The sequence below is a fragment of the Coenobita brevimanus genome, chromosome 4 (assembly GCF_032717465.1).
Source record: "Coenobita brevimanus isolate Jiangsu-jjx chromosome 4, ASM3271746v2, whole genome shotgun sequence".
Taxonomy (NCBI): Eukaryota; Metazoa; Arthropoda; class Malacostraca; order Decapoda; family Coenobitidae; genus Coenobita; species Coenobita brevimanus.
The window spans coordinates 35545746-35559976 of NC_136957.1; the positions used below are offsets into that span (position 1 = coordinate 35545746).

The 14231-nt window shown below is 40.6% G+C and overlaps 1 protein-coding gene across 1 annotated transcript in view; it reads right to left on the reverse strand.

The window, feature by feature from the left end:
* Nucleotides 1-2247, reverse strand: part of LOC145396627 (uncharacterized) — a 25798-nt gene extending 23551 nt beyond the window's left edge. Inside the window, exon 1 of the mRNA XM_080269980.1 lies at nt 2133-2247. Coding sequence (XP_080126106.1) covers nt 2133-2247 — 115 coding nt within the window. The remainder of the gene's footprint in view (nt 1-2132) is intronic.
* Between the last annotated feature and the right edge of the window lie 11984 nt (nt 2248-14231).

Sequence of the window (14231 nt, forward strand, 5' to 3'; positions counted from 1 at the left end):
CACACACACACACACACACACACACGGAATAGGGTAAAACTTCGCTCTTAAAGGTCACATTCTCTCTCTCTCTCTCTCTCTCTCTCTCTCAGGATGCCAGCTGAAGTTTAATGACATGAAGTTTTCCCACTATTTTATTATTATTATTATTATTATTAATTATTACTACTACTACTGCTACTACTACTACTACTATTATTATTATTATTATTATTATTATTATTATTACTACTGCTACTACTACTACTGCTGCTACTACTACTACTATTACTACTACTACTATTATTATTATTATAATTATTGTTATTATTATTATTATTACTGCTCCTGCTGCTGTACTACTACTACTAACTGCTACTAGTACTATTATTACAACTACCACTATTATTATTATTATTATTATTTATTATTATTATTATTAGTGTCCAACTCTATACTTAGTCTTAATACTCCGTTCCCATAGGTCCAGTAATTGCCACACACACACACGTCACCACTTCGGCGCTAACACCCACCGTCCATACTGAATCCATACCAGGGCTGTCTCATTCAGGGCTGGTGTAGTGGTATTAGCAGGGGTATTTTTATGGTATGTCGGTCACGTGGTATATCAATCGGCTATTTTAGGAACCTTGATCTTCTCCAAACTGTTCCTTTCCTGAGTGCCGGATCGAACCCACGGTATTTCACACAAGGGACGACTTTGTAACCCCTCAGCCACCACACACACACACACACACACACACACACACACACACACACACACACACACACACACGCTTCTCATCCTCAATCTCTCACACACACACACACACACACACACACACACACACACACACACACACACACACACACACACACACGCTTCTCATCCTCAATCTCTTTCTCTCTCTCTCACACACACACACACACACACACACACACACACACACACACACACACACACACACAATCTTTCTCTCTCTACCAGATTACTCTTATTAACCAAACTAAATAAATCAAGTGGTAACAGTAAGTAACGGGAATTATGGGGGTAACGCTTAGTAACGCATTACTTAGGTTACCTTCAAACCGTTTACCTTTTCGGCGTTACCCGCGGCCATTTTCTCCTTTCAGTTACTAGTTACTTATATATAAAAATCAAAGTAGTAAGGGACAAGTAACGATTTCTTGGCGGGTAACGCTTTGGTAACGCATTTCTCAGGTTACCCTCAATTTTGTGTCCTTGCTATATTTGGCGGTAATTTTCTGTTACTAATTACAAATAAAAAATCAAGTGGTAACAGGCGGGTAACGAATTTAGTGGGTAACGCATTACTCCGGGTACCTTAAATTATATACCCATGCGATGTTACAGCAGTTTTCTCCTTTCAGTTACTAATTACTTATAAAAAATCAAGTGGTAACAGGAAAGTAACGGGAATTCAGTGGGTAACGGATGGCACGGTAACACATTACCCAAGCTACCTTCCAACATTATACCTTTGCGAAGTTACTGACAATTTTTTCTTTCAGTTACTAGTTACGTATTAAAAAGTGGTAACGGGCAGGTAAAGGGAATTAGTGGGTAACGCATGGTAACGCATTACTCGTTACCTTCAATTTTGTACTCTTGTTACATTTCCATTTTCACTTTCGGTTCAGTACATCTTGAAAAATATATGGTGACAGGCAGGTAACGGGGATATTGTAATGGGTATTTGGTAACGCAGTACTCGTTACCTCCAAATTAGTAACCTTGTGGTGTTACTGACGGTATTTTTCTTGAACTAGGTACTCGGTTACTAATAAAGTCAGGCAAAAATAAAGTAATAACGCAAATAATGTTAAAATTGTGGTAACGAGATTGCAGGTAACGCATTTCTCGAGTTACCCCTGTATTTCCGCTTTCTCGGCGTTACAGGTGGCGTATCCCCTCTCGGTTACCCAAATACTAATTACTTCTCGAAAACCAAACCGTAACTCGTAAAAAAACGGGAATTTCGTGATAAAGCTATGGTAACGCCTGGATCGTGCGTCCGCCACCGCCACCCCCTCACTCAAACAATCCACCCTAACCTCACCATTTTTCACCCTTTCCCGCGTCAGTCAAGGCTTCCACATATCCACCGGGGTTTACTATACTCCCTTACCTATTTTGGGGTTGGCTGGGGTGCCATTGTGCGCTGCGTGGGGTGGATATGAGTGATTTTCAAACGCAAGGCGGAGAGGTCGACAGATCACAGTCGTCCAAATATCGTACTGCATAGCGCTGTCAGATCCAGCATCGCAAGTGTAGCTAAACCTGCTGCATCCCCAAATCTGCTAGACTTGCTACATAGTGTGTGTGTGTGTGTGTGTGTGTGTTACCTAATTGTTCTTACCTAATTGTATCTTTACAGGCATGAATCAAGCTCGTACTGTCCTGTGTGTGTGTGTGTGTGTGTGTGTAATTTCCCCCCCCCAAAAAAAAAGGCTGGAAAATGCAAAATTTCAATAATATTATCTAAAACTGTGAAAACCGCTCTATGATATTACTAGATTTTATTGCTAACTAGATAATTGCTAAACGGAAGTGAATCTCTAGACCTAGCGATGAAAAGCGCTACCTTGACAACACCGAAACCGAGTCTGCGAAGAGGGGAGAGAGGGGAAATGGAGGGGGAGGGGGAGAGAGGGAGGGGTTGGAGGCATGAGAGGGGAGGAAGTAGGGGTTGGAGGGAAGAAGGAAGGAGGAGGGGAGAGAAATATTGGAAGGAAAGTTTGCGGTGAAAGAGGAAGAAAGCAGTAGTAAGAGGGAGAAAATGTAAGTGGAGAGAGAGAGAGAGAGAGAGAGAGAGAGAGCGAGCGAGGAGGGAAGTAGGGAATTAAGAGAGTGAAGGTTGCCAGTTGGCCAATTTTCCCAACCATTTTCAGTTATGACTCACTCCTGTTGAATCTACTTGTCTGTTAGATAGATAGATAGAGAGAGAGAGAGAGAGTTGTCCCAGCATGAGAGGGGTAATTTCGTACTGATTATAAAACGGTGATTTTTCATTATGGTTATTTAGTTTGGTTAATAAGAGTAATTTGGTAGAGAGAGAGAGAGAGAGAGAGAGAGAGAGAGAGAGAGAGAGAGAGAGAGTAGGACGGAAGGGAAGGGGAAGAGAGAGAGAGAGAGAGAGACTAGGACGGAAGGGAAGGGGAAGAGAGAGAGAGAGAGAGAGGAGGTGAAACACGGAGGGAGAGAGAAGGGGGGAGGTGAAACGCAGAGAGTGAGGCGGGGAGGTGAAACGCAGAGAGAGAGGGGGAGGGTGAAACGCAGAGAGAGAGAGAGGGGGGGGGGGTGAAACGCAGAGAGAGACGGCCTCGTGGTGATGTTATTGATCGTGACGTCATCAGTGGCGGGAAATCCAGTGAGCATATTTTATAAATGATCTTAGTTGGGGGTATTTATAAGGGAACTGTCTATCTATCAGTCTATCTATCTATCCTGTCCTCGAAGTACATATCTCTATCTATCTGTCTATATATCTATATCTCTCCGTCTCGAAGTATTTATCTATCTGCCTATCTGTCTACTGTATCTGTCCGTCTCGAGGTATATATCTATCTGCCTATCTCTTTCTCTCCATCTCGAGGTATATATCTATCTGCCTATGTCTGTCCATCTATTCATGTCTTCGTCATGAATTATGTGTATCTGCCTATCTATCCCCCTGTCTCCGTCTTGAACTGTATATCTATCTCTGTCTATCTGTATGTAGCCAGATGCCTTAATTCCGGAAGGGGTAACCGTAAACAAATCGCCTCCATGTCACCCTGTCCTTCGCCATCAGACTGTCCTTTCACCAACTCACATTCCTCTCACTTATCCACCTCATCCTCAGTCTCCCCCTCCCCCTTCACATCACCTTACACTCCTAGTCAGTCTCTAATTCTCCATATTCTACACATGAAGCATATTTGTAGCTTTCAGTGCCTAGATTTGTGTGTGTGTGAGAGAGAGAGAGAGAGAGAGAGAGAGAGAGAGAGAGAGAGACGATAAATAATTAAAAGATTATGAAAACGATTTACCTTTGGCCTTTCTATTACAAATCTCTCTCTCTCTCTCGAGCTTGGCAGTCTCAACCATCCGAATTTTGTCTCATTGGAAGCGTCGTCTCGTCTGTCACTAACCGATTTATTTTGGACATTACCCTTATAACCTCCTCTTGTATTTTATTTATAGTGTTTTAATTATAATTCAGCTTGCATTGGTAACATACTGGAGTGCAGTAGGCAGAATAAATCGGTTAGGAAAGGGTGTTAAGAAGCTTCCTGAATCCACATACACACAAAAAAGTCTCGACCATTTTTGTAGGTGAGACAGTGAAGCTTCGTGACACCTTCTCTGTAGTGGTTTATTTTTGCCCATTACACTTCATCCTCATAAATATTAGATAAAAACCATGTCAATATTAAAACGGTAAAATTAATGTACAATCCAATGTTATACTGTAGTCTGGTAAATGAATCGCTTAAGAAAAAGTGTTACGGAGCTTCCTGTTTCATCAACACTACTTGTGGTGGTGAATGCGGAAGTGGACTAAGATTTATTTTCTCAGTAACCGGCGCACCAACAGGACACAGGAAGCTCCCTAACGCCTCTTCCTTAGCGGTTTAGTTTTGGTTATGGCTGGCTGATATCCTATTGTACGCTAATTATGCAGAGTGTGGCGATAGTGGAAGGATTTATGTAACACGGGACAGTCAGGTGTAGTCAAATAAATCGCGTAAGAGAAGGTGTTAGGGAGTTTCCTTGAACGAGAATACGAGCCTGACACTGCTGCCTGTGAGGGGTCGGCGGCGGCTGGAAGGTTACCCAGGAAAGTAATATTAATAGGATTGTCTACCATCAGTCATGTCTACCATGCATCTATCGCGTCTACCATCTATCTATCTCGTCTACCATATATCTATCACGTCTGCCATCCATTTGTCGCGTTTACAGTTTATCAGTTACGTGTACCATCTGTCCATCACATCTACCATCTATCACTTTTACCATCTACCGCCTACCATCGTCACGTCTACCATCTATCACGTCTACCATCTATCACGTCTACCATCTACTGCTACCATCGTCACATCTACCATCTACTTCCTTCTCTACTACAATTACACATTTATTTTATCAACTCGTATTGTTTGTCGGTCTGTGCATCATTTAAAGCAAAACATTGAAAGGCGAAATTTACGGATATTAATTCGTAACAAAGCGTAAATTAGTGAATGAAAATTTAGTTCGGCAACAGGTATACATCAGTAGGGGCCTACAATTAATATACTAAAAAGAAATACTTGAATTCCTAAAAACCTTATAATAATATGCCAAAGTTGTCCAAAAAGGAGTGTCTGGCATCCCCGCGATATTCAGATTCTTGTCTTTGAACGCTCAAACTTATAAGAAGACTAATTTCTTCAAATGTAGTACTAAGGAAATACAGCTGTTAAATATCTTGTTAAAAAGTTGCAAAAATTGTAGAAATTTATATTCGTATTTTTGAAAGGTATATTTTTAATTTCTTATCTCATGCCGTTAAGTCTTGCTTCGTATATACTACAGTAATTTTGGCGCTGTTCTGATGAACGGTAATTACTACACATTGACGGCTTCTTAAAATTTGTTATATTTTTGTTAATGTCATGGGATTTGGTGAGTAGTAAAATTAATTGGTGTGTTTCAGGTGTGGAGAAAGTCGGTCTGACGCGGCTGTGCAGAAGAAGGAGACGAGTGATGGAAGGAAAGTGGCCGCGTGGACGAGTGTTTTATTTGCTGGTAGTGGAGGTGGTCTGGCTGAGTGACTGAAGGTATGTTTGGCGGATTACAGTAGACTGGGTTACTTTGAATTATGTGCTGTTTACGGTACAGGGTGTAGGGTGTTGCTGGGCGGTGACTACCAGGTGGAATGGACTTTGGTGTGTTCATAGCGAGTTGTCTCTTAGAGTTGAGGTTCAGTGGAGCCAGGAACTGCAACTTTTAACTACTGCTAGACATCAAACCAATCACTACTGCTACTGCTAGACATCAAACCAATCACTACTGCTACTGCTCTTTAAACCAACAACCACTACACTGTAAACTAACTACCGCTGCACTCTACAGGTGATGCTGACTTCCCAAATGACTGCAGCAAACCAGAAATAGTGGTCGCTCATCACAGCAGGAAGACTAAACCAGAAACAGTGGTCGGCCATCACAGCAAAAGACCCTTTAAATAACAAGTAGGTGTTGTTTTCATTTTTCACAGGTTAACCTAATTCGTACTTTGATTTCAGATTATTTTTTTTACAGGGTAGGTGTAAAATTCAAATACCGATTTAGCCCTGATCTATAATCACTACTAAATGGTGAATGTTTAATTTTTCCTTTTTTCAGAAGTGGCTCTTTCACCAGAACTTTTTGACGTAGCTTTATGTATAGTGTATTTTCTTGTTTGCTTCAACAATTTTTACTTGTAGGTTAAGTTAGGATGTTCATCTTGAAGGGTGAGGGTTCATTTTTTGTCAGCCATAGAATTCCAGGATTTTCAGTCTTGATCATTTGATAAAAGTGGGAAAACCTATGTACATGCAGGCCCTGTTATGAGTAGCATACATAATGGACGACTGTTCGGATGGTGAAAGCTCATATCAGTGAAAAATAAGATATAAAAAATTTGTATATTGGAGTGAAAAATAGAGCAAAAACGAGTACAATGGAGTGAAAAGTAGGATGGCTAAAACTGATAACTAAGTACAGTACATAACTTTTGGGAAAAACAGGGTTTGATTAGGATCTCCACAGCAACATCGGATTTTCATGTTTGCATCGGCAAATTTGAGTCTTAATTTGCCCTATCTCGTATCACTGGTTTCTCATGTGGTGGTTCCTTGTATATCAGGACCTGCTTGTACTATGAGTATTTCTTCGTAGCCATTCAAGGATTTGGATAAATGGGAAAATCCCTTCACTTAGAGGAAATGGTGTAGTACGATCAGATTTTGGTGAATTTTCGGGTGTAAAGTAACATTTTAACTTCAAGCAGCAGAAGTACCTTACCAATTTACTTAATTTTGCTCCTGAATGTTTTTTTAGCCTTTATAAAAAAAATGTTTATGGTAAATGATTTTCAGTTGATTATCATATAGGTTAGCTTTCCTGCTGCGTTTCTTGAAGCGTAATGGCAGTGAAGTAATGAAATCTATTGTACTCGTATCTGTTGAAATTGTGGCTAGTCTTGCTGTAAATAACAACTTAGCCTTACCTAACTTAAACTAACTTAACATAAACTCATCTAACCCAGCTTAACATTAGGCTAAGGTAACCTGACAAAACTGTGTTAACTTCAGAATTAATCCTGCCCTAACCTAACAACTGTAACCAAACCAGCCAAAACAAAGCTAACAAAAACTGATCTGACCTTAATTAAATTGACATCCTGGCCCGTCAGATTGCAAAATGGCAGGTAATTGAATTTTAGAAGATTAAAGTAAGTTTTCATAAGTGTCTGCCGTCATGCAAAAGAAACAACTTGGATCAGGAAAGCAGATCATGGACAAAAACGTGTAGTATTTGGCACCCCCCAAATTAAAATATAGTAATATATAGAAAATCACCCAAAAGCAGTTATATGCCATTCCACAGATAATCAGAAAAATGTAGAAAACAAACTAGAAGGAAAAGAATGTAATGGTTGGGTCTGTCTGCTGTTCAAACCGTTAATTTACTTTTACGGGTATCGATAGTTCGGATAAAGAGGAAAGTTTCTTGTATGTAAGCCTGTGTAGTACTAGCAAAGGCCCTGAAGTGTCTGAAGTTTGTGGTTAGATAGGAGGGGGATCCCAGTAGTCGTGTAAGGTGCCGTAGCCAGTCATGGACCCTGGAACCGGTTACTTGTAATTTTTTCACATAGGTTTAGGTGTCCATGTAGTGTGATTTTTGGGTCTTTGTGGCTGGGGATGTCAGGATGTATTAGATATGGGTAATGTGAATGTGATTTTTTTTTTTCCCCTCCAGACCTTCATGGTAGGATAATAATATGCCGGTACATCCGAAGCCTGTTATATGAATGGAATATGCTTGTATACTGCCCGGATAGCGAAAGCTTGTATAACGGAGTGAAAAATAGGATAGTGAAAAGTCTTTTAACTGCGTACGTAACTTATGAGAAAAACAGGGTTGGGATAACAGACCCCCATAGCAGCATTGGATTTTCATGCTCGCATCACCGAATTTGGATCTAAATTGCCTGTTGTCATATCGTAAGTTTCTCACATAGCGGATGTCCGTATAATGGGACCCTGCCTGTACCCATGGGATCATCACCAGATTTGTGGCAAACAACACTAGAATTCAGGATTCTGGAACGGGATGAGGCATAATTGATTTTCTTTGAAATGTATGTCAAAACAAGAAAGTAAAAAAATATCGTTGAAAAAACTGCTATAGAAATGGATGGTAGAACAAGTAACAATCTTATAACATTGTAAAAAAGCTAAATGACGGCTACGTTCAAATGCTCTCACCACAGTTAAGAAAACCATGCCAGTTGGCATCTTGTAATAGAAAACCTTCTCATCCCACCACCACCCAGCAGGAAAATTCATCTTTGTAATTTTTTCTGTGCACTGGAAAACTGGGAGGATTTTAGAACAGGTAACTGACTGCTTCACAGGATTATTTTAGATGTAATGACTTTGTTTCAATCTATTAAACACACACACACACACACACACACACACACACACACACACACACACACACACACACACACTACCAGTCAGTGTCTAGAACTACTTACATATACTGTACTGTACAAGTTATTTAAAAAAATCTGGGAATGATTGGGTTTGAATGGCAAGATAAGAAACTTAGAATTCCATGGCTGGCTGAAACTCATACTATTTTTTATTAATGTGGTTAATCCTGCAGAGTTAGGCTGAGTTCAGTGGAAGAGAAGCTGTATTTTTAATTTCTTTATGGAATTATTCTTCTTTGAATTGGAAATTGCTGAGATGCACTATAAACAAACATATAGTATTGGAAGCAGTCTGGGGGAAAAATGCTACCGGGTATGTTAGTTAAACCATACAGAGCAAGTAAAATGGATGAATGCCATAGGTGTAATGTATTTTTGAAGTTCTTAACAATTCAGGAACCGGGGGAAAAAAGTGTTTGCATTTGACCCTAAGGACTTGGATGAGTGAGGACCATTTATTTGGGAGTAGCCTGTGTGGCCACTGTTCTTAATCCCATATAACTAATGTATTGTTTTTTTAATTCTGTTGCAGGTATTTTGCTGCTGTAAATATATACCGAGTACACTGTGACAGGATATATATGTGGGGGAGGGATTAAAGTTGCACACTAATACTGCTTTAGTAGTAGTAGTAGTAGTAAGTAAAGTAACTCTGGTGTGTCTGGCCAGCAGACCTGTTAACTTCAGGCAGGCAACTTCTGCAGCCAACCTGTGCAGTGTAAACATCTGTAGCCACTTAACATAACCCCATATACAGTAAGCCCTGTTATAACCATTGCAGTATTATTTGAATTATAACCGCCAGTATCCTAAATAACTTAACTTGGCATAATCTCTTCAGATACTTGAGGTTCCTATACAGAACGGTAACATTGGAGACTGGCAGAGCATCTTTATAGTTAAAAGTGAAACTTTATTAGGCAACTTTATTTAACAGTATGGACCTAATAACAAAGAATAAATGGCAGTTTACAACAAGGACTTATTGTATAAGGGATGTTAAGCCTTTTAGCCTTTATGTTTCCACAGTTTTATTTAGTGTAAAATACACTTTACTGAGGAGCTTTGGTGGCAGGTTTGCATCATGTTAAACTCATCGTGTGTGTGTCTCCTGTGTCCAGGGCTCAAAGCGTGAGCCATAGTGGACTTGTAAGTGGATGCCTGTAGTTGTCATTGGCGAACTGCAGGCTGAAGTTACCTTCTAGAGTCCATGACCATCTTTTTGAGGAAGGATTTGAAGGACATTTGTGTGACTAGGCAGCAGAGCTATCCAGCAACATTAGTGCCATCACAGGAAAGTGTCCCCCACACCAGCACCTGCCATGACAGAAGCATCCCTCGCCACCACTTGCGTACTGGTTGTATGTCCTTTCATAATCTTGCTTATTATGTTTTCACCTGCATGGTTCTGCAGATGACATTTGCACCCAGATCCAATCACATACAGACTGACAGACAGCTATTACAGCACATCACATGAATTACTCCCTGCACACCCTTACTTGTTCATATCTGGGACTGTAAAATTGGGAAGTTTGTGAACTAGGTTTTTTGCATGCATTGAGATTTTATAAAGGTGGGATGCCACCAAGCTGTCAAGCCTACAAATTGGATGTGTTGTCCATGTGTCTGGTTTTAGAATAAAACCATTTATATCAGTGCCTTAGGAATGTAAAGGAATAATACTACAACCTGTGGAATGGGTGCATTGAGTCACTCAGCAGAGGGAAAAATTCATTGTAGATTTGTTGGTTGGAAGATGCGTGTTTTGTGTGACTTTCCTGTACTATCCAAGCATACCTGGTCCTTGAAATACTTCTTGGATGGCTTGCACCTTTCAGTATGGCATCTTTTATTTATTTAGCTCCCTTTTATCGGTGCATTGCTGGTAGCCAGCCTGTTTTTGTCCTCTGGACCTTTTCCAGCTGGATTTTCCCCATTTTAAGGGACTTGTACTCATATGAACGTTGTCACTGGACTGCAGCTGCAGGCTGAACTTGTCTTTTTTACAGTCCTCCATCCTCCTTTTGGGAGACAGAGGATATAGAGGGATTTTTAATTAGTTGGGCATAGTTAAGTTGTTGCCATTGTGAAGGTATCCGTCACTAGGACGTCTAGGTGGCTTTACAGTGGCACACCTGCTTTGTAGGTTTGCACCAACGGAGAGGGGAAGGCTGTTATTTTTTATTTATTTTTAAGTAGATAAGTCGAAAATATTTTCGTCTAACCCTGTAGGTGAACATTATGCTTCAAAAGACACGATAGGAAGATATGGACATAAAGCACAAGGGATGTATTTGTTACGTTACCCAAGTTGCCACCAGATGATTGTGCAAATTATGAAGTCTCAAGTGGCAAAGGAGTTACTGACAGCCACATCAAAACTCTTCAGTGTGGTTCACTAACTTAAAACTGAAAGCTTCTACTAAAGCTTGTATAACACAAAACTGCTTGGTGACAAATTAAATGCTGGTGATAGGTGCTTAGTGACATTACATGAGATGAGGTGACGTTTTTAAACGAAGGGGGATGAAATTATACTTTCTCGACTTATTTCAGAAAAGTACACCACTGAATGAATTTCAAGAAGAAAAAAGGCTTCCAATCCACGTTACTGCACAGCCAAGTGCAACATTTAATTGTATATCTTTTTGTACATTTGTTTCGACTGAAGTTACTTGTAGATATTTGTACTTATCAGGTGGAGTCAGGATTCCAGGGGCTTGAATGGCGGGTGGGCTGCTGTTGAATAGTTTTGCCACTTACATTCTTTCCCATTCCTGGCTTTCTGTACCCCACCTTGCCCCATCTCTGACTGGGAGAGTTGGGATGATGATGGTACTGATTTTGTACTCAGTCTTCGTACAGTATTTTTCACATTTTTAATGTACAGTACCTGGGTTCAGCCCTCTTTACTCAGTCCTTCATGTATGCAACAGGTCAACCAGAACTGTCTGCTGCAGTCAGTATTTCCAGCTACCTGTGACCTGAAGTCTTTTAAACTCAGTGTGTTGATGCATCTCATTGTGAGCAGATCTTGAATTTGGCTCTGTTATTGTTTTTATTTTTCTTTGAGAGGACGGTCTCGTGGGCTTCTGGCCTTTGGTTTGTACCTTGCATAAAAAAAAAAAAAAAGTCAAGAATTGGATAAAACATGACTCCAAGCACATCTGAGGCATAAACCTGGTGAACTGTATGCTCGTGTTACCCCTTCTGTCCATCCTCCATTTTGGTGATAAGGATGTAGATGAAGAACGTGTAGGACCAGACAAGGAACTGCCTGGTAATATTTGTGCCACCCCATGAAGGCATCCCAGTTAGCGCCGGATTACATGATAGATCGATTCATTAAACAACCTTTTTTGTGATTCTGACTTTGTGTTGAATTAATGTCTTTTCATTCTGAGCAGGGTTGGGACAATATTGATTTTTTAACATTTATTTTCTTAGGTACAGTAAAGAAATTGGAGTGGTTTTACACGAACCTGGTAAAGATCCCTTATTCCTTTCAGCCGAGTTGATGGCCAAGTGTAGGATGAGAGGGTCATTTAACTAGTAACCAAGGAGACATTTTTACCTCTTAACTAAGGCATATGTATTTATTTATTTATTTTTTTTCACATCTTAATATTTGGATTGAGTTTTTGACATGCACCAGTTTCCTCGTATATAAAAACACTGGCTTGTTTTTAAATATAACTTCAGTCCATCAGCACATAGAGAATTTCTGCTCTTCCCTGGCCAGCCTCTGTGTGGGGAAGCCATGAGACCTGGGCATGGATTTGATTTTATTATTGGGGATGTGGATGTGGTTGAGAAGATTAGGAGAAATACACTGGACATGTGAAGAGAATGGAGAATGAAAGACTGACTAAGAGGGTGTATGTAGATGAGGTGGAGGGAGGGAGAGGGAGGGGTAGACCGAGGATGAGGTGGAGGGATGCAGTTGAGAGGTATATGAGGGAGGGAGGGGAGAGTTGGGGGGAGGGTAGTCAAATGGTGGGTGACGAGCGATTTGGAGGCGTTTTGTCTGCGGCCACCCTTTGCGGGATTAGGGCGTCGGGCTATAGATAGATAGATAGATGATGATTAATGATGACGATGATTGATGACTATGATTGATCGTTGTTGTTGATTATTGATTATTCTTGATGATGGATGATTGTTGATAATAAATTTTACAGAATGCAGGAGTGACACCATTGTTCACTGGATCTCTGCAAGCTACATCACACCACCACTGCCACTGCTTCTGCTGCCACTACTTCATCCACGTCTACTGTTTGCTGTGAACTGCTGTGAGTACCATAATTTTTACATTGAAGCAAAGTCTAAATAATGATTCTTCCTCTGCCATAACCCATTTCACTGGGAGGTATAATGGAGATAATTTTAAGCCACCTAGTCTTAGATAAAGGCTTCTAGCTGTAGATGTATATTCTTTTTTCCCACCTAACTTATAATTGCTAGCTGTCCATCTTGAATGCTGACATGTACCTTAACAGTAGATACAAGCCAGCAGTGTGATCATAAAGAAGTGCTGTGGGTGGGGTATGGAGGCATAGCATTGTTTTGTTCTGCCACTGAGCTATAATATGGGTTAGGCTAACTTGACTAACTTAGACAGGCACGCATACATATCTGCCCAGATGGTAATACCAAGCTTAGGTCATCGGGCCAAAATCTGATTTAACCATCGTAGCCAAAATCTAACAATAATAATAAAAAGCCTAACCTGACCATCCCAAAATAACTAAGTCTGTTCAGAAGCCAACCTAACTTGGTTTATTACCAAACTCGCCAAAAATCTTGAAGTATCACTAATACCATTAGTCCTAGAGCAAAAATATGATTGTATATGCACTTGTTGGGGTTTGACTGAAGTCACTTAGGAGCAGTTCTATGGCCACTTCACCTAACTGCATGTAACTCTATTACCATCTCTGTATAATCGCACTGAATTAGCTTTATTTAACCCATTCAGATAATAAGGTTGCCGGTACCTCTTATAGGAATTATAGTGTATTAATACTGACAGTAGTAACTGTTCATGGTTGGGGCAACCCTGGCATATTTGCCAAAGCATTAGATTTACAACTGTCAGTGTAGTACCATCGCAACTACTAGCTATGCTGAGCCACCCCAGTGGTGTAGGGTAACATGATCTGCTTAGCAGGGAAAACCCAGCAGTAAACCAATCATTGGCTATAGGTGCTAGCTTGTGTGAAACTCCTCGTGGTATCACCGGAGGCTGTCCGTCCTGGGTTTTTAGTGCTGCCACACCCATTATTTGTGAGGTGTTTGTACTTCTCTTTCAGCCGAGTGCCATGTTGTCAGGGGCTTCCTGGAGCAGGCAGCTTTTGGATTTCTCTGAATGGCTTTCTGTGCCTGTGAGTGCCTAGGTGGACGTAACCCTTCCATACGGGATGTCCAGAGTCTTCCAAAAGTCATAAGTTGCCTTCTTTTGTCTTCCTCTGTTGGGATAGCCTT